The sequence below is a fragment of the Dermochelys coriacea genome, chromosome 6 (assembly GCF_009764565.3).
Source record: "Dermochelys coriacea isolate rDerCor1 chromosome 6, rDerCor1.pri.v4, whole genome shotgun sequence".
Classification (NCBI taxonomy): Eukaryota; Metazoa; Chordata; order Testudines; family Dermochelyidae; genus Dermochelys; species Dermochelys coriacea.
Window position 1 is genome coordinate 34,096,109 of NC_050073.1, and position 18,752 is coordinate 34,114,860.

At 42.5% G+C, this 18,752-nt stretch overlaps 1 protein-coding gene across 3 annotated transcripts in view; it reads right to left on the reverse strand.

Moving 5' to 3' along the window:
* SYT9 (synaptotagmin 9) overlaps window positions 1-18,752 on the reverse strand; it is a 119,929-nt gene that overhangs the window by 54,724 nt on the left and 46,453 nt on the right. For all 3 annotated transcript variants that reach the window (XR_005293779.2, XM_038408010.2, XM_038408009.2), the window contains exons 2-3: window positions 6,000-6,351; window positions 1,717-2,263 (exon numbers count right to left, since the gene is read on the reverse strand). Coding sequence is in view for 2 of the 3 variants with exons in the window: in XM_038408010.2 (XP_038263938.1) it covers window positions 1,717-2,263; window positions 6,000-6,351 (899 nt within the window). In the remaining variant the exon portion in view is untranslated. The remainder of the gene's footprint in view (window positions 1-1,716; window positions 2,264-5,999; window positions 6,352-18,752) is intronic.

Genomic DNA, 18,752 nt, shown 5'->3' on the forward strand with positions numbered 1-18,752 from the left:
GTGTGAATGCCAACATTTCCAAAACAAAATCAATAAAAAAATGAATTTAGTCCTTTTAGCTCTATGGCCAATAACTTGGCACATTAGCAGGTTATAGACTAGAAAGATTAAAGTGCTGACTCAGGAAAGCATCCCTGTTTAGAACAGCATTTAGCACATGCTTAACTTTAACTATGTGAGTAAGTCCCACCAAAGTCAAAAGGAATTTTAAGTAGGGGTGCTGGAACAATTTGTATAGTGGGGGTACTAAGAACCATTGAACCAAACAGTAAACCCCTATATGATGGAAACAGTCAACCTGTTAAACTCATTGCCAGAGGATGTTGTGAAGGCCAAGACTATAACATGGTTCAAAAAAGAACTAGATAAATTAATGGAGGATAGGTCCATCAATGGCTATTAGCCAGGATGGGCAGGAATGATGTCCTTAGCCTCTGTTTGCCAGAAGCTGGGAATGAGTGACAGGAAATGGATCACTTGATGATTACCTATTCTGTTCATTCCCTCTGGGGCACCTGGCATTGGCCACTCTCAGAAGACAGGATACTGGACTAGATGGATCTTTGGTTTGACCCAGTATGACCATCTTATGTTCTTAAACCACTCCAAGCCAGGGGATACAGCATAGTTCCAGCACCTATGACTTTAAGCACATGCTTAAATGCTTTTTAGGATTGGGGTCTATATGACTTATACTCTTTTCCTGTTATTGACTTACTGACACTAAAAGGTGGAATCTGCAAGACTACAGTTCCATAAAACAAATGCAATATTTATTGGCTTCTGGAAGTAGTTTCACTTTGTGGGCTCTGAAATGCATAGGGCTCTTTTTTTCTACTGGAGAATGCTGAAGTCCCATTAACACTAATGGGAGGTTTGCCTAAGCCATGAGAGAAGTATAAAGCCCCTGGCCTCTGAAAGTGCTGTCTGTTTTGTAGCTGGTGCCCTGAGAGTGTTCCTAAGTAGGCCTATATACCAAAGGCTGTCAAGACAGCAGGAATATTAGTAGATTATAGTAAAGATGTTCCCCTGCTTCTTTATTTAAAAAGTTTAGTTAAAAAAAATGCCCCTAGCAGGACAGCACTACACAGACGTAGTACCTACGACCTGCCTCCTGGAATGTAAACTGAGACGGTCCTTGTATGGATTTGAGTTTTCAAATCCTGCGTGACATCTTCAAACTTTCCTCTCATTTTAGGCTGTGGCTACTAACTGCTGGTGCTAAGTTTGAACTCAGATATTCCCCTTGTTTGTAGGTGCAAGGTCAGCTGACTTTGTCAGAATGAGCTTCTATGGGAGGTTGACGGAAGCCATGCAAAAGTCTTCAATTTCCAAACTGAGGCCAACAGCATCCTAGAATACATGTGGAAAATAATGCAAACCACAGAAAAGTAGAGAGAGAAAAGAAAAAATAACATTCCCTGGGGTAAGTGAGGGATAGAGAACAGATTTTTGTGGATTTCCTCCCCTACAAACAAAATAATGATTAACCTTCAGTAATTCTTGCATAAAGGACATTTCTAACGCTGTCCAGTAAAGGTAAAATGAGGATGTTCCGTGGATTGTGGTCAAAGGCTGACAGTGAGAGAGAGAGAGATCATTTTCTCCATAAATCTACCCTTCATTTAGAACTTTTATTGCCAGTTAAAAAAGGTAGAGTTTATAAACTATTAAATTACTGTATAAAATCTCAAAATGAAAAGGTGTCATACTCACATTGGTGACATACTCAATATCCCTCCAAATATTACTTTCCCTGGGAAAGTCTGCCAAATCTAAAAAATTATCCACTATCACTTGGCCAATCAAGTCATGCCTGGAGAATCTGTCAAAGTCATACACAGAGAAGTGGAGTTTCCTTGTGGTCAGATCATTGTATGGAACGGGAAATAAAAAAACTTCATCAAACACTGGGTTTAGTGTCTTTCTATGCACTTTAGTCTGTTGTTTTGTTTTTCTATCTGGAAGCAAATAGATCTTCACATAAGGGTCTGAAGTTCCAGAAAAGTCCTTTGCTGGCAGGTTGACAGCTTTGTGAATCTTCACTATCAACTGCTCTAAATCACAATCATATTTCAAAATGAAGTTGAGTTTCCCACAGGCCTTGCTGTTATTCCTCCGGCCATCATCGGTATCCACTGATCTTTGCTTATACAACTCTGGCTTAATGCGTCCAATCCCTGTCAGCTGCTCCTGTTTTTGAAGCTGCTGGATGTTGAAGTCAGGGTTCGAGAGATTGAGCTGTCTTCGGATTGAATTGTGCCTTAAGGGAAAAATGACAGAAACTAAACTGATTACATTGTTAGGTGTTGTGTGATTCTGGTTTGTATAAAGGACCTATTATTTATTTTCATTTGGCTTTCCTTAGCCATGATTTTGGGTTTTATGGTGTCACAGGGTTTGATTTTTACTTCTTTACACCTATAGAGCACAATATCCCTTTTTATGAGTAGAAGGATACTTATATTAGCCAGAAGTTACTATAGTTCTTCTTCATCTTTGGATTCATGGTGTTTGCATAATTTTCAGTTCCTATACCTCGAGCTGGCAATAAGTACTCTCCAAAATTGGTTGAAACTCATAATAACATCCCCTGTTAGATAAAACTCACAAGAATGCTGCAAAATTATTGACTCCCAAGAAAAGCTTAGAAGTGTATACTATTCAATCCAACTACATATGTAGCCCATAAAGGAAATGGACCAAATTCATGCCTACTGCAAATCCACAGAGATCAGTGGACTTAAATACACCAGGTATGAATTTGTCCCACTAAGTGTAATAATTATAATAAATACTAATACTTAGCACTTGCTTTATAAGGGCTTTATAAATATTGAGACAAATCCCATGAAATATAAGGGTGTAACATCAATGTAATTGAGAGCAGAATTGGTCCCATAAGCTAAGTAATGGCTTACTTTGAACTTGCAGATATCTTGTATACAATGACGGGAGGAGATATTTCCCAACATCTGTATTTACTGATGGAACCTACTACTTGGTTCACAAACTGGTTATTCTAATTTAAATGATTTTGCTGCTTGTTCCTATCAAGCTGGTTTGCCTCTCAGAACTCCTAGTTGATGTGATAATCGCTGTAGTACTTAGAATGAAAGGCTACTTTAGTTTCATTGCTCCTAGAAGAGAAAGTTACTTTTAGTTTCAGTCCAGTGAGATTTATTATCTAGACTTGGTTATTGTGATTGAAATTTCCACTCTACAAGAAAATTGCAGAAATCAAATTTGTAGTTCTTGTATGGGAGTGGAATGTGAAAGCTGGATTAGGTAAAACCTTAATCCTATACAAATTGGATTTTACGTTTCCCCCCAATTAATATACAGCAATCATGCAACATATTGTAGAAACAAAATGAAGTGAACATAAAAAGTAAAACGTGGGAAAATCTTAGCATAGGATTCGTTAAAAACTATGTTGAATATAATCAGCATTATTTTCTCTGCTGTTATCATTTCCTGAATGTGTGTGCATTAAAACAAAGGCATCGTCTCTTATAATCCATCTAATTTTCTCCCTTACTGCACAATAAAAGCATAATTATGTTGTTGTGCATTAGTAATTTCCATGACAAGATATTATACCGCAAAAAAGGAATTATACAGCTTAACCCCTAGCATTCTCTACAGATTGTCAAGATGCTGTAATAGAGACAGATAGGGGTTGTTGCTGGTTTGGGGGTTAGTGTATTATCTACATTGTATAAGTGAGGAAAGTAAAGCATGGAGACTTGATGAAGGTCACACAGCAAAGGCCGTAACTGACCCAAGACTAGAATCTTGGTTCTCGGTTCTGTGCTTGCTAGACTGCACTGCCTCACATATAATATCTTATACAGCTTGCATATCTGGGCTCCCAGGTCACAGCTGTTCAAACAAAAAAAAGGTAGTAGGGGATCAAATTGCATGCAAGGATCAAAATGAGTATCGTTCTTTTCTTGTACTCCACGCAGGGTTTATTTCCAAAATTGACTTAAAGGTGACAATGTTTTACCAATGGCAAAAAAAAAAAATATTTAGTGATGATAATGATGGTAGTAATATTAATCCCTCAATTTCCTCTTTTTACCTTTTCCTGGAGGATGTTGCCTCCTGCCCCTCCCCAGCCCTAAACTGTCTTTTATCCCACACATGGAACAAGAGGCACTGATTTGGGTGGGTAAATTTCATTGCCTTCCTTTTTTAGTATGTTCCTGATATTTTCCCTTCTACCCATCCACTCCATTATTTGCCACTGATTTACCCCTCTCTCACTCCTTTTTGCTGTTCTTTTGCTCCTGCTTTATAACACTCCTCCATTTTACTGCTGTCCCAGAGACACTTTGGGATTAGACACTCCACAGTGCTATAGCCATGTGTTTCCCTGCCATACTCCCTGTGCAATGTTGACTTCTGTGGCATTGTATGGCCTGTTAACCAGTATAGAGGTGGCCTTCTGATAGTGAATGTGAGGCCCTTTTCAGATCCAACATCTAATGCTAGTGGTATTGCTAGTGAACCACAGAACATGGGGCAAACTACTTTTACAGGGGCTTGAGAACAGAACAACATTAGCTCCGTACCACAGCTCTTGACTACAATTCCAGTCTGAAATCAACCTTGCATGTGGCTGTGTGTGTGCAACATGGTGTCCAGCATCGACAGTTATAGCAATGCCCTCTCCACAGACTCTTAGAAAAGACTCTGAAGGAGCCTCGCTTACACTGATCTTACAGCCAGTGGAAAAAAGATAACAAAGTGTGTCCATGTACCTGGAGCCTTTGCTCTGTAGTATGTGTGGTGTTTGTTGGGCCTTCTGTTCATCTAGGCCAGGGGTGACCAACCTGTGGCTCCAGAGCCGCCTGCGGCTCTTCAGAAGTTAATATGCGGCTTCCTGAAAAGGCATCGACTCTAGGTTTGGAGCTACAGGCACTCACTCTTGCAAGCCACAAAATAGCTGATTGGGAGGTGCGGGGACGGAAGGGGAGGCGCTGATTGACAGGGCTGCCGATGGGCAGGAGGCACTGGGAGTCGGGGGGAGGGTGAACTGATGTGGGGTTGCTGATGTATTACTGTGGCTCTTTAGCAATGTACAGTGGTAAATTCTGCTCCTCCTCAGATTCAGGCTGGCCACCCCTGATCTAGGCCAAGCCTTCTCACACCTAAACCTGGGTCTGTCAGCAATAATTCAACTTTAACAGCTGTTACAGCACCTTATCTTAAAGCCTTTGCCAAACCCACTCCAGTCCAATGGCCAGACGAGTTATTGAGGAGCAATGGAGAGAGTGCTGTACCTTCTCCAGATCCAGTACATCTGCATTAGCTCAGAAATCCACTAATTGGCTGTTCATGTGCTGATCCTTTTTCTGGCTGCATGCAGCCTAATCCTTTTATCATGTGTCCCTACGCACTCTCACATTCTCCGCTTCCCCCTTTCCTGTTCCCTTATATGTTGGCACTCTGGTTCCTCTGCCATCATCTAATCTTGCTCAGTCAGTTCCCCCTCACAGTCGAGGCTGTGGCTAAAACCTATCACTTTTAATTCTATATCTAACTCTCAAAAGTGTTTCATTAGCCTGCCCTATTTTTCTCTTTTGATGGTTGTTGAAATCTTTGCGGAGCCCTCGGCATTGATGATAAGTTCAAATGAATGTGATTTACAAGATCCAGTGTAGGCTGTTCTTTTGTTCTACAGGGCACTAACCTTCCTGGTTATTTTGTCCAGCTTATAAGGGGGAGACACAGATGACGCTGTAGTTGTTCATGTTGGAAAAAATGGATTGCCACTGTGGCTACTATGGAAGCACCTTCCTAATTTTAAAGCCATCCATCATCCAGTATACCCCAACACACAACTGATTTTCTATAACCATTAAAGTAAAAGAATGAGGCAGGTAATATACATCTGCAGTCAGGCTCTATGTTAACTAATAAAGTGTAACTCTCTTGGTCTCATCTCCATTCATAATGATTATCATTAAAAAGAAATTACAGTTACTGACCGAGCAGAAGAGGTTGGTTCTGTGATTTGGCGATGCATTCGGACATTGTGCACACAATTCTCCTTGATCCCTGCCAGAGCATCTAATGGAATATCAGGGGAGGTGTGGCTAATCTTCAGGGAGGACTCCGGGTAGGAAGTGGGCTGCCCCAGGTAATCCTCACTGTATTCATGGTCATTGGTCTCTGTGTCTGTATAGTTCAGCGATTCCTGCTTGTTGTCTTTGCTCCCAGAGGGCAGGCCACGTTCTCGCCAAGGGATCCAGCAAAGCTTCCAGGACACAAACAGAGACACACCAAAGAGAGCAAGTCCACAGGCTGTGACAACTAAGGACAGCAAGCTTACTGAGATATCTGCAAATAAGAAAAATACAGAGACATGTCACATTTTTCCTCCTGTTCGGATATGGCTCTGTGCAGCTCCAAAGGGGCACACATTATGGAACTAATCTTTTGTTACATAATGCTTTTCTACTGGATTGCAAATATTAAGCACTGGTAGCTGCAGCATTCAGGTCACAGAAACAGAACAAAATGTGTTTCCTCCATTTCCCCCAGAAAAATTAACTTTCATTAATGTCTTGCTGTGAATAAAATATTAATGAATTACAGTAGTGAAATGTATTATTAATATTGGACACAGGCTCTGTGACTTCTGGCCTTCACTAATGCTACAAGAGAGCATTAAACACCATTTAAAGTGATTTTCATCAGCCTCAACTACTCTCCATTCTATCCTGGTAGTAAATGCCATACTTGGGAAAACTTCTCTGTCTCACTCACAGAAGCTGGTCCAATAAAAGATATTACCTCATCCACCTGGTCTCTCTAATATCCTGGGACCAGCACAGCTACAACAACATTGCATACTTGGGAACATACATTGCTGTGGTCTTCCTGGCATAGACATAAGGGAAACGTACAATATTTAGACTTTTCAAAGAGTGTCTTCCATTTTAGCTACAGAGAGAGATTTTTTTTAAAGAAATATCACTTAAAAGAGTAGAATGAAAAAAAATCCTCTATTGCCTTTTCAAATGTTTTTATGTGTCAGTTGCCCCTATGGCAGGTGTTGAGCTGTCATGTGCCCTCTTTGCCATGGGAAGCTAGCACTCTACAATGAGGTTCAACAGCCCTTGTATGCGTTCATTCTGAGATAGTGTAGAGGTTGTTCTTTTCCTGCGTAAAGTTGGGGAGGCTGGTGGAATGAGGAATCAAACTAGAGAAGGAAGAGGCGTGTTCAGTCATCTGTTCATCTTCCTGCCAGTGCAGGATTGTTCGCTACAATACACTTTTAGTTGTCTTGTTCAATTCAGTTTCAAATGCCTCCTTTATTGGGGCTTTCACTACTTGCCTTGTGGAGAATATTCCACAGTTTAATATATATAATATATTAAATATAATATAAATATAATACCTGTCAAGATATTTTCCCCAAAACTCACCAGAAATGTTCAGTATTTTAATTCTATTCCTTCTAATTCTAGCCTCTTTCTCTACTTTGTGCGTGTGCACTCTTTACATGGTAATCTTGTGTCTGCCCCCGGTCATCATTTACATTTATGGTACAGCTACATGTACAAGGTCAAGTGTCTTAATTTTTGTGCTCTTCTCTGAAACCCTTGCAGTTGGTCTATATCCTCCTGGTCCTCAGGGGATGTGGAGGTGATTCTTTGCAAATCTTTCACAGATCTTAGCATTATCCTGTCCCATAGGTACTATTTGGAGGTTGGGTTTTTGTTTTTTAAATTGTACTTTGGGAAAATGACTGACTGAAACAGCTGTTTGGATAGTGATGGCATTTTCTAAATGAGTTTCATTAAGGGTTACACAATATACCATGCTCTAAGCACAATTAACAGGGACTCCATTTCATTGCATCAAACTACAACACAGTCTTATCACTGCAATTTTCCAGACTGTGTAAAAGTACTAAATGTCACTGTAGTCTCACCTCTCCAGTTTAATGCTAGACTAAAGTTTCAAACAGCTGCACAAGGTTTAGTCATACAGCTCCCAATGCGAGTCACTTATATAACTGTGTGTGACAATACAGGTGAAACAAACCTCAGCCAACCCTAAAAGAGAATACTCTGTGTCTCCCAAGGAGAACACTAGAAGATACAGCCACTCCCAAAGGCCGGGCAGGTTAAACCTCTCCTGTTTCTGCAAAAGCCAGTCTCAGTCAGCCCTGGTCTATACTACAAACTTATGTCAGTATAACGAGCTCGCTTAGGAAAATCCACACCCCCGAGTGATGCAGCTATACTGACCTAACCCGTAGTGTAGACAGGACTATGTCAACAAGAGGGTTTCCCCTGTCCACATAGCTACCACCTCTTGGGGAGGTGGAGTACCTACACTGCCTGGAGCAGCTCTGAACAACTCTGGTGATGACTTTGGTAGAGCACAGTCAGCTAGAGAACCGAAATCAAGAGAAGTAAGTTATAGCAATAATAACACTTTGCACTTATTTAATACTTTTCATCTGAAGATCTTGAAGTGTTTTACAAGCATTTAATAAAAAAGCATCACAAGACATCCGAGAGTAGATGGATAATACATTTATATTTATATGAGCTGAGGAATATACAAGTTAAGTGACTTGCCAAGGTGAGTCAGTGGAGAAACAGAACCTAGGAGTCCTGAGTCCCAGTTCCCTGCTCTGATGATTAGGTTACACTCTCTACCAGATGTTCTGGCATCTTGCATTTAGTAGAGATTGATACTGATGCATATTTTTTCTTTCTATACAACTGTGGGTTTCTTCCTTGACCCAAATCAGCTGGCTATTGGCAAATCTAAGGTGGGTCGTGCATGTGCTAGTTCCATACTGCTGCCATGTGTTCAGGAAAACCCCATCTTGTACCAGGTCTTTTCCCAGCTCTTTATTATTCAATGTGCCTTGGGAGGAGAATCCATCAGAAAACGAAACTGCACAGCAGAATGAGGAGATGTGTAAATCTCTTTCACTATCCTCCTTTTATGTTCTATCTGCTCTCACTCATTCCTTATAATTTTGTTTTATAGGATTTTGGGGGGGGTCTGAAGATAGTTTCACACTTCCATGAAGTTGCAGTGGGGCTAAATACTATGGCCAAAGCATTGAGTGACCCTAGACAGTAATTTGCAGGTAATCACTGCAGGTACTTAACATTTGAGTTGCATGGTTTCATGTATGAGACAGATCCAGTTCCTTTGGACAACTAGGGGTACTATAACTCTTGTGGTACTGTGAGCAGCTTGAGGGACTGCAGCCCCAAGTAATGAGTATTTCAGCTGCATCTTCTGTCTGATTGTAAGAGGACGAGGCTCCCATGGAGCTGTTCTCATATTACTTACTATTTTGTATTGATTTTTCTCCAGTAACTTTTCCTCCATCTCTCCAGCTGTTTCTCCTTTTCCTGAGCCTATTTAGCGATATTCCCATGTGCTTTTGTTCTTCAGCCTGTTGTCGGTGGCTCACTCTGCTTTTTGATGAGAGCAGAAAGGATCCTCATTGTATGTATTTGCAAAGATTACAGCAATGTAGTGCGAGCGAGTACCCGAATTGTGGTGACACTCAGGACCTCAGAGGCTAGTCTTTTCAGTTAGCTCAGCTTTCACAGGAATTACTGCAACATGTATGTGACACTACTATTGGAGATGGGCCCAAACTGCAGCTGCAAATCAGAGGTCTTCCACGCATGGTAAACTGGCTTGTGGATTTACATACAAGCCTGAATTTGGTATTCGTGTGGAAGAGCCCTGGATTGGATTGTACTTCACAAGGAACAATCCCTCTACCAGCTCACCAGTATGCAAAGATAGTGTGCATATTGCACCGTTCTTTTGGATAGTGGAGCCTGGTGCCTATTAGCTAGGGTCCTGCCTCCTTTGCACCCCATTTGGGGTGATCTGCGCTCTTGGAGCTCTAGAAGGGAGAAATCTCCTGAATGGATTGCTATTGTGCCTGAGTAAAAGAAATGGCAATGATAGGGGAAAAGACTTCTTTCACCCTTCCCTCTCCTGGTGCAACCATGCTTGGGCCAAGCATCCTGTGCTATACAGGAGGTCAGCCTAGATGATCACAATGACTCCTTCTGGCTTTATAGTCTACACTGCAGAACAACATAGCCCGTAGCCCATTTCATCCTTTGTAGTCATACAGGTTATTAACATCTTTATTTTCCTACCTTCTCTTTCTGAAAAAGATTGCAAACTAGACACAGTTTTTTAAAGCTGGATCTATTTGTTTGCAATCTCGGCATGTGCCTAATAATTTTGCATGCAGCGTTTCCTGGAGTCAGTAACTGTAGGGAGTTAGAACTGTGCTATTTCTTCAGCAGGATTTTTCTGCATTTTAGTCTCATGTTTCGCTATTCCTGCTGATTGAAATCTTCTGTAAATCACCATTATTTTATTTTTTGGATCTAAGTTTTGGAACTTTAGTTAATTCATTCTAATTTTCCAATAGAATAGGACAATATTTTGACATAACAGGATATAAGGGCCAACTCCTGGCCCTGCTTTACATAGAAATAAGCCACACATAAATCCCTTTCTCACCACAGATACAATACTGTGCTAGGTTAATCAGGTCCAGTACAGCAGTAGAAGCAGAGAGGTTTCATGCTCACTCTCTGGCGAGGACCAGCAGATCTCCTCCACAGCATGTAAGCTCCTCATATCCAAGCAGCCTTCCACAGAACTCTGTCTCCTTTCTCCCTGCACTGGGCACACAGGGGTTAGTGTGAGCTGTGGAAAGGGGGTGGAGTCAAAAGGCAAATGAAATTACACCTCCAGACAATCCATACCCTCATAAAACACAGAAAAGGGACCTCTAGAGAAGGCTTGGGAGAGTGTTTGTAAGGATTTCTCTGTCTGCCCAGCTCTCAGTTGCCATTGGGTTTGTTAGCCCGAGATACCACTGCATTCACAGACGCAGTTCAGCACTGTCTGCTGGAAGGTCCCTGTCTTAAGCCCAAAAGTTCATTTACTCTCCTTGACTGATTAAGAGATGGAATTGAGGTGTGCACATCCTTGGTCCTTTCCTGACCTCACAGTCAGTTTGGGCCTGGGGAGGGCAGAGTCACGACGATTTATGGTCCTTGAGAATCTGATTAGTTCTCCATGGCTACAGATTGTACTGGGATTTCACTGTAAACAATCTTTTGTAATACATAATGTTAAGGGACTTAGCTATCCTTGGATCAGGAAGTTACAATAATAAAATTCAGGAACCACCTATATGCATTTCTTGTTTGATTTAAAACATATTCTAATCTAAATGAATTCTCAGATTCCTGTCATACATACATGCACAAATTGGCCTCTCTAAGGGATTTTCAGGCATACTCCTCAAGGGACCGGTCGTTCCCCCACTGAAATCAATGACAAACTTCTGGCTGATTGTCGTAAAACTACCCCAGGCTTTCTGGAATACTACATTCAGTTCTGGACACCTCAACACTAAACAGAGACACACACACATGGGAAGTAATTTAAGGGAAACTAAAATGAATAGATGCTTAAGGGAACTGTGTTGTTTTACGAGAAAAGATTAAATGAGCTAGAGATAACAATTGGAAGAGCTAAGCAATGACTATGGATCTTATGGGGAAGGAGACTGGATAATAATCTGATAATTTGTAAAGGGTATAAACACCAAGGGCAGCATTCTGATTCAGATTATGTTTGTGTGAAAAACAGATCTCCTCAGATCTTGGGTACAAGAGCATATGAATAAACAGGTCTTAGAATCATAGAATATCAGAGTTGGAAGGGACCTTAGGAGGTCATCTAGTCCAACCCCCTGCTCAAAGCAGGACCAATCTCCAATTTTTGCCCCTGATCCTAAAGGCCCCCTCAAGGCTTGAACTCACAACCCTAGCTTTAGCAAGCTAATGCTCAAACCACTGAGCTATCCCTCCCCGCAGCATATTCCTTCCCTGGAGCAAGTTGGTGGGAAATAACCCCTGTACTCATTGGCCAGGTTACCTGTGCCAGACCATGGGCTGGACTGGGATGGGTACAGGCCAACAGTAAATTATTACCCACTGGGAGTGAGAAGAAAGCAGGGTAGGATTTGCCTCTACACAACCCCTGGCAACCCTTTGAATGTAGCTCCAAGAAGAGAAAGGAACTGGTGAGGGTGGGGCAAAGGGGTATGTAAATAGGAGATCGGGGTAACGGGAATGCAGGTAAATTTGATAAAAATTGAGGCAATATATGAGAAAATACCACCTTCAAGTGATATGTTAAAAATGGGTGCTTCATTGATTGGGACATTTAAAACCAGACTGAACAATGCATTAGTAATGGACTCTAGGAGACACCCTGCACCCCAGGGTGGAGGAACTAATAGGTTTTTTTCCAGCTCTATTTTTTATGATTCTCTGACAAGATCAGCAGATCTGCTTTGCTCAGACTCCCTATGTTGCTCTCTCCCAGCCTGATGACCTTGCTTTTTGCAAAAATCCTCATTTATTCATTGGCTTTTAGGATGCTTCAGCTGAGTGAGGTCATCTGCTCATTTTAGGGATCAGGAATATTTTTATCGACAAGGGTTTTTTTTACATGTGGGGAAAACCTTTGAAGACTGAGTGAAAATGGAAACCTTTGAGACTTTTTCTTGTTAAGGTACAGCAGAGTGTTGCTGTCCTTGGGGGTTCAAGCATGAATTTATAGCAGAAAGCTATTTTTTCCTTTGTGCATCTATGAGAGAGGAAAAGAAGTATGCTGAAGGCTTCTGTAGACTGTGCTTCTGGAAGGTAATTTTGAAGATCTGACCTTTGTATTTCATTTTCTCCTTTCCAAAGGGAGAAATGCTAAATAGATGTGAAAGGAGATAGACTAAAAGACGCAAATAAATAAGATGGGGAAAAAATCTGAAGAAGTGAGACATCTTAAAACTGTCAAAACCAAAGAACCTATTTGAACAAAACTGAACATTCAAGCCTCTGTGCTGCTCTTTTATGCTTCTGAACAGTAGTTGGCCTTTGTAAACCCATGATGCTGTCAGCTTCAGGCCTTCCCTAAATTTGGCAACTCAAAATGTAGAGAAGAACCTCAGCTTGCTTGCTTCCTTACTTTTTTTAAAAGTAAGTTTCAAGCCCTTCCCACTGCCAAAATACACTTGAAAATGTAGCCCGATCAGTAGAGTTGAAAGTGGTCAATGATTTTTCGTAAAGATTTTAGGTTATTCATAGTTTGTAAAGGGCTACCTAGAACTCCTAAAGTCACAAATCCTTCTGGCAGGAGGAAGGCTAGTGGCCCCAAGAGAATACTAGCTTAGCTGGGGATTTCTTCTTTGTAACAGTTCTCTAAATGTTTGCAGCTGCAAACAGAACCCAGCACAAACAACTAGGCTCCTATTCTCTTGGAACAGGAATTAAGGGGAGTGGAGTGGAGGAAAAGAGAATTCAAAGGTCTCCCCCCGCACTGCTCCAGTCTCTCTCACACACATTTTACATAAATCATTCCTGTCAGGATGATGATAGTGCCTACAATGTGCTAGGTGTGTCCAAACTTACAGAAAGACAAAGCCTCCGCCCTGAAGAACTCACAATTTAAGAAAGTAAAACTCAAACAAAACAATGGGGAACAATGGAGAAGATGTCAGCTGTCCCCAGTGGGCCCTTAATCTAGTCATTGATTGGCTAATATTTGGTTGGCACCTCTGTAGAAGTGGGTCTTGAGGAGAGGGCTCACTTATGAATTAGTTCAGGGCAGGTATTCCATGCATAAGGGAAGAAAGTGTGGAGACAATTGTGGGAAAATAGTTATAGAGTGACTGATGCTGGCATCATTGGTTTACATTTTCATGTCTTTTTTCACAAAGGGTAGAAATTTTTTAAAAGTGAAAGGTGAGAGTCTGCCTGACAGGGTCTTTTGGCCTGTGGTGCTAAATGTGGGCTCATATGACCCTCCCCCCCACAAGCCCTTCTTGCCTGGAGTACGCAGGTATTGGATCTCCAGGGTCTGTGTGGAGAAGAGGCTGTGCAGGCACAGCTCCGATCCAGCTATAGAAATGTTGTCCTATATAAGCAGATCACGTGGGGCATGGAGGAGGGACCAGCAGCAGTGCCACATAAAAGCCAAGGAGCTGTGGCAGGTGTTCCAGAAGGCAAGGGAGGCTAATGATTGCTCTGGTAACGATTGCAAAGCTGCAGACATGCCACTTTTACAAAGAACTGCATGCCATCCTCGGATGAGACCCCACCACCCCTTCCAAGAGCCCCGTGGATACTTCAGAGTAGTCTCAGTCGGAGGCCCCACACCCTGAAGCGTGAGGGGGAAGTGTTGCACAAGGAAGAGGAGCAGGAGCATGGGGGACAGGCAGCCAGGGGATCCAGGTGCACAGGAAGCCAGGACATGTTTTTTACTCCAGCGCAGTCCAGCCAGGCACGGGTGAGCCTTAAGTAGGGGCAAAAACCTCCAGTAAGTATGCTGTTTGCTTTGAAATTACAGGGATGGAACCCCCAAAGTAGCAGAACACATCGGTTGATTTGCTCCTTTTTACTTATGCTAAAAGAGGCAGTGAAACAACCAGTAGAGGTAGAGTTCCTGTCTGCTTCCCATCCCACTCTAGAAATAGGCAGAGGGGGCCCCCGCAGAACACTGTTTATGTGCACTGGGATGTCTGGTGAATCCTGGTGCTGGTCCCTCCTCCATACTCCAAATGAGAGGTGGTTCCTGGCCAGTTGGTCACTGCGCAGCAGAGTTCACAATGGCAACCAGAGCGATCAGGGTGGCACATTGTGGGGGACACCTCCAGGGCCTGCGAACAGTCAATGCAAGTAACACACCATCTACACTGACACTGTTTTGACGTAACTACATCGACCTTGACTCTATGCCGGTTGTGAAGGTGGTGTTATTAAGTCAGGGTAACAGGGAAGTTATGTCGGTGAGAGTGAAATTTAAGTGTAGATGCATACATATCTACATCGATATAAGCTGCCTCGCATTGACTTACCTGTGTAGTGTAGACCAGGCCTCAATAAGGTCACTATAATTTTCTACCTAAAATATTTAGATTTGTTTAGATTAGCTTTTAGATTATTAAAATAGTAAGTGATATCAGTCAGCCCACTGTACTTGGTTTACCTGGTACACCTATTTTCTCATCTTCATCTTAACAGTTTTATCCTTCAAACAGACTTTGGTGGATTAGGCTGCATTTAGGCCATGATTCAGCAAAGCACTTAAGCATATACTGATTTAAACGGGACATAAGCACATCTTTAGAGTTAAGTGTATGCTTAAATGTTTTGCTGAAGAAGGATGGACTGAAGCAGTGCTTTGCTGAATTGGGGCCAAAATGTAATCAGGGTAATGTTTTGCCATGCTATATGAATACTTTTTTTATATACAGTGAGAAATTCAAAGCTGCCATTGTGATCTTTGCTATTTATTATAAGGACTATTTTGTATATAATGTATTCCTTACCTGTGTTACAATTACTGTAAATTATTAAAACTAAAAGAATTTTAAAAATCTTTATTTTTCATTAGTATGGCTGTTTGCTATCTATAACTCCCTTGGCTTGAAAAATGAAACTAGATAATTCAGTTTCAGTTTTGCTTATAATCACATTTTAATCAATTTTACTTTCCAGTGCTCATCCCTAGCACATTACATCATGACGTTCTTTTAGGCATCAGAACCATCTGAAGGATTCATAAAAGGAAGTAGAAAAAAGTTTAAAACAAGCAGAACACGCATTTTAATCAATAAAATACAGACAACTAAACAAAATATGCCGCAAGTGGTAGGAGTTCAACAAATATGGATTTCTATTCCATGATGTAGCACTGTATGGTCAGTCATTAAAAGGAATCCTTAAAAAGAACTAACAGTAATTACTATCTTTTGCAATTTTCATATGAAGTTTACAATGTAATATTCAAATTTTTTCATTAAAAGGAGGGTGAAGCTAGATCATGGCAAACTTGGGATTTTTTCTGTGTGATAGGACACTCCCTCATCCTGTTGATAGACAGGCTAATGAGCATTCCTGCTCAGCCAATGACAATTAAGCACACCTGCAGAACATGCTCCACCTGGAGAAGAGGAGCTTAAAAGGGTGAAACTTGCCACAGAGAAGGGGGGGAAGTTTGCCCAGGAGGGCAGGCTGCCAGGGACTGCTAGTGATATCCAGCAGCAAGAGAAGCCCAGCCTGAGGAAGTGGCTGGTGTTTCCTTCTCTTCCCCCCACTCATTTGGGGACAGACTAACACTATAAGTCTGATATGGGCGAGGGGACTTGGAAGGCTGATCTCAGCCAGCAACCTATGGTGGGACCTGGGGAGTGCCACCAAAGACTACCAGCAATAGCAGTTGGACTCAGAAAAGATCCCATGAACGAGATGAACTTCCCCCAGAAACAGACAGATTGCCCGGGAGAAGTGGATCTGATAGGGGACCCCGTGGCGGGGGGGACTATGTTCTCTGCCCCAGCTAAAGGTTGGACCACTACAACTGGTGGAGAATGTGGGCATGAAGCCTTATGCCTTATACAAGGCCCCGAGGCAGAAACAGATTCCACACCAGTCCGTTCAGAGGGTGCTTCTGCGGAGAGGGGCCCCAAACGCTAGTGCAAGTAGGTGGTGGAGTGGCAACAGTAACAGGCCAACCAGCAACAGCACTTCCACCCACAGATGTTGCAGCAGGCCCAAGCCCAGGCAGCTGCAACAGCTGCTGAAGGAGGTTGTGTCCCAGCAGCAAGAACTCCAGAGAGACTTTCTGCAAGAGTTAAAACCCCTGGCCCCTGCCCAAGGAGACCTCACAGGGCCTTTACATCGGGAGGGACCTCTGTCACCCATGCCGGCGAAGTTCAATAAAATGGGCCCTGATGACAATCTGTTCCTCATCACCTTTGAGAGGGTGGAGCTGGTCTCTCAATGGTCTCTGGAGCCCTGGGCATTAGTTTTGTTCCCTGCCTGATGGGACAGGGACAGCTGGCCTAGAGTAACCTTGATCCAGAGCAGGCTAGAGACTAAAGTTGGGCTGGATATCAGCAAAGAGACACATCAGCAGTACTTCAGAGCAGAGATGTAGCCTTAGGGGGCATGCCCTCGAGTGGTGGCACAACAATTAAAAGCATTGCTGGCAGTAGCATTGCCTGGAGGAGCATTTTGGGACCCAAATTGCAGAGTTATTTCAAATGGAGCAGTTTGTGTCCATGCTGGCATTTCCCTGAGTTATTGTCAGACGTAGTGCAGCTGATGGAAAATTTACTCATGGCCAATGGGCTGTGTCAAGGGTACCTAGATGTGGGGACCTGCATGAAAAACCCCCTAAGCTTATTTCTACCAGCGTAAGTTAAAACTTCCCCAAGATACAAACTATTTTACCTTTCGCCCCTGGACTTTATTGCTGCCACCATCAAGCATCTAACAAATATATAACAGGGAAAGAGCTTGCTTGGAAATGTCTTTCCCCCCAAGAATCCTCCCAAACCCTACATCCCCTTTCCTGGGGAAGGCTTGATAAAAATCCTCACCAATTTGCATAGGTGAACACAGACCCAAACCCTTGGATCTTAAGAACAATGAAAAAGCAATCTTAAAAGAAGGTTCTTAAAAGAAGAATTTTAATTGAAGAAAAAAAGTAAAAGAATCACCTCTGTAAAATCAGGATGGTAAATACCTTACAGGGTAATCAGATTCAAAACAGAGAATCCCTCTAGGCAAAACCTTAAGTTACAAAAAGACACAAAAACAGGAATATACATTCCATTCAGCACAACTTATTTTATCAGCCATTTAAACACAACAGAGTCTAATGCATATCTAACTAGATTGCTTATTAGCCCTTTACAAGAGTTCTGACCTGCATTCCTGCTGTGGTCCCGGCAAAAGCAACACACAGACAGAGAGAACCCTTTGTTTCTCCCCCTCCAGCTTTGAAAGTATCTTGTCTACTCATTGGTTATTGTGGTCAGGTGCCAGCAAGGTTATCCTAGCTTCTTAACCCTTTATAGGTGAAAGGGTTTTTCCTCTGGCCAGGAGGAATTTAAAGGTGTTTACCCTTCCCTTTATATTTATGACAGGCTGCTAGACACGTGTGGCCTCTGCCCATTTGCCAGATATGGTCACCAATAGTGCCAGATGCCTGCCAGCACACGCCAAACCCCAGGCATGATGGAAAACATGTACAAAACCCACTGCAGAGACACAAGCTATCTGCACAGAGACGGGAAGACTTTGGCGAGCCATGGGGCTGAGTTTGGATGATGTATTGCATGAATAAATACCCGGTGATGCAAACAACCAGGCTGAAGCCTTTGAGTTCAGACAAAGGTCCCCACATAATTTAAACCAGGAAGGAAACCAGGAGGATGAGCTTGGCAACCTGCTACTCCTGTGGGCAATAGGGACATATGAAGAGAGGGTGCCCACTGAAGAAATGCCAATATACAGAGCGCTGAATGGCCGAAGAAAGAGTCTGTAGGAAGACTCCTGCCAGGTGATGGTTCCACTGTGGGTCCAAGAGAAGGCGGTACTGAGGCTTGTAGACTCGGTGTGTAGCCAAATGGTGATGCAAGCTTCCTAGTGGGTGAGATGAGCAACCCAAAAGAAATGATTTGCTTGCAGCGTATACAAGGCCTGTGCGGAAGGTGATGTCCATAGATGGAGAGGAAGTGGACCCCCAGTGCATGGGACAGTACTCCCCACTTTGTCCAGGAGAGATGGTGGCTGTATCGTGTGGAGGGAAACCCACAGTTGGCAGTAATAAGAACTCAGCTCCTGGTGTCCTGTAACCACGAT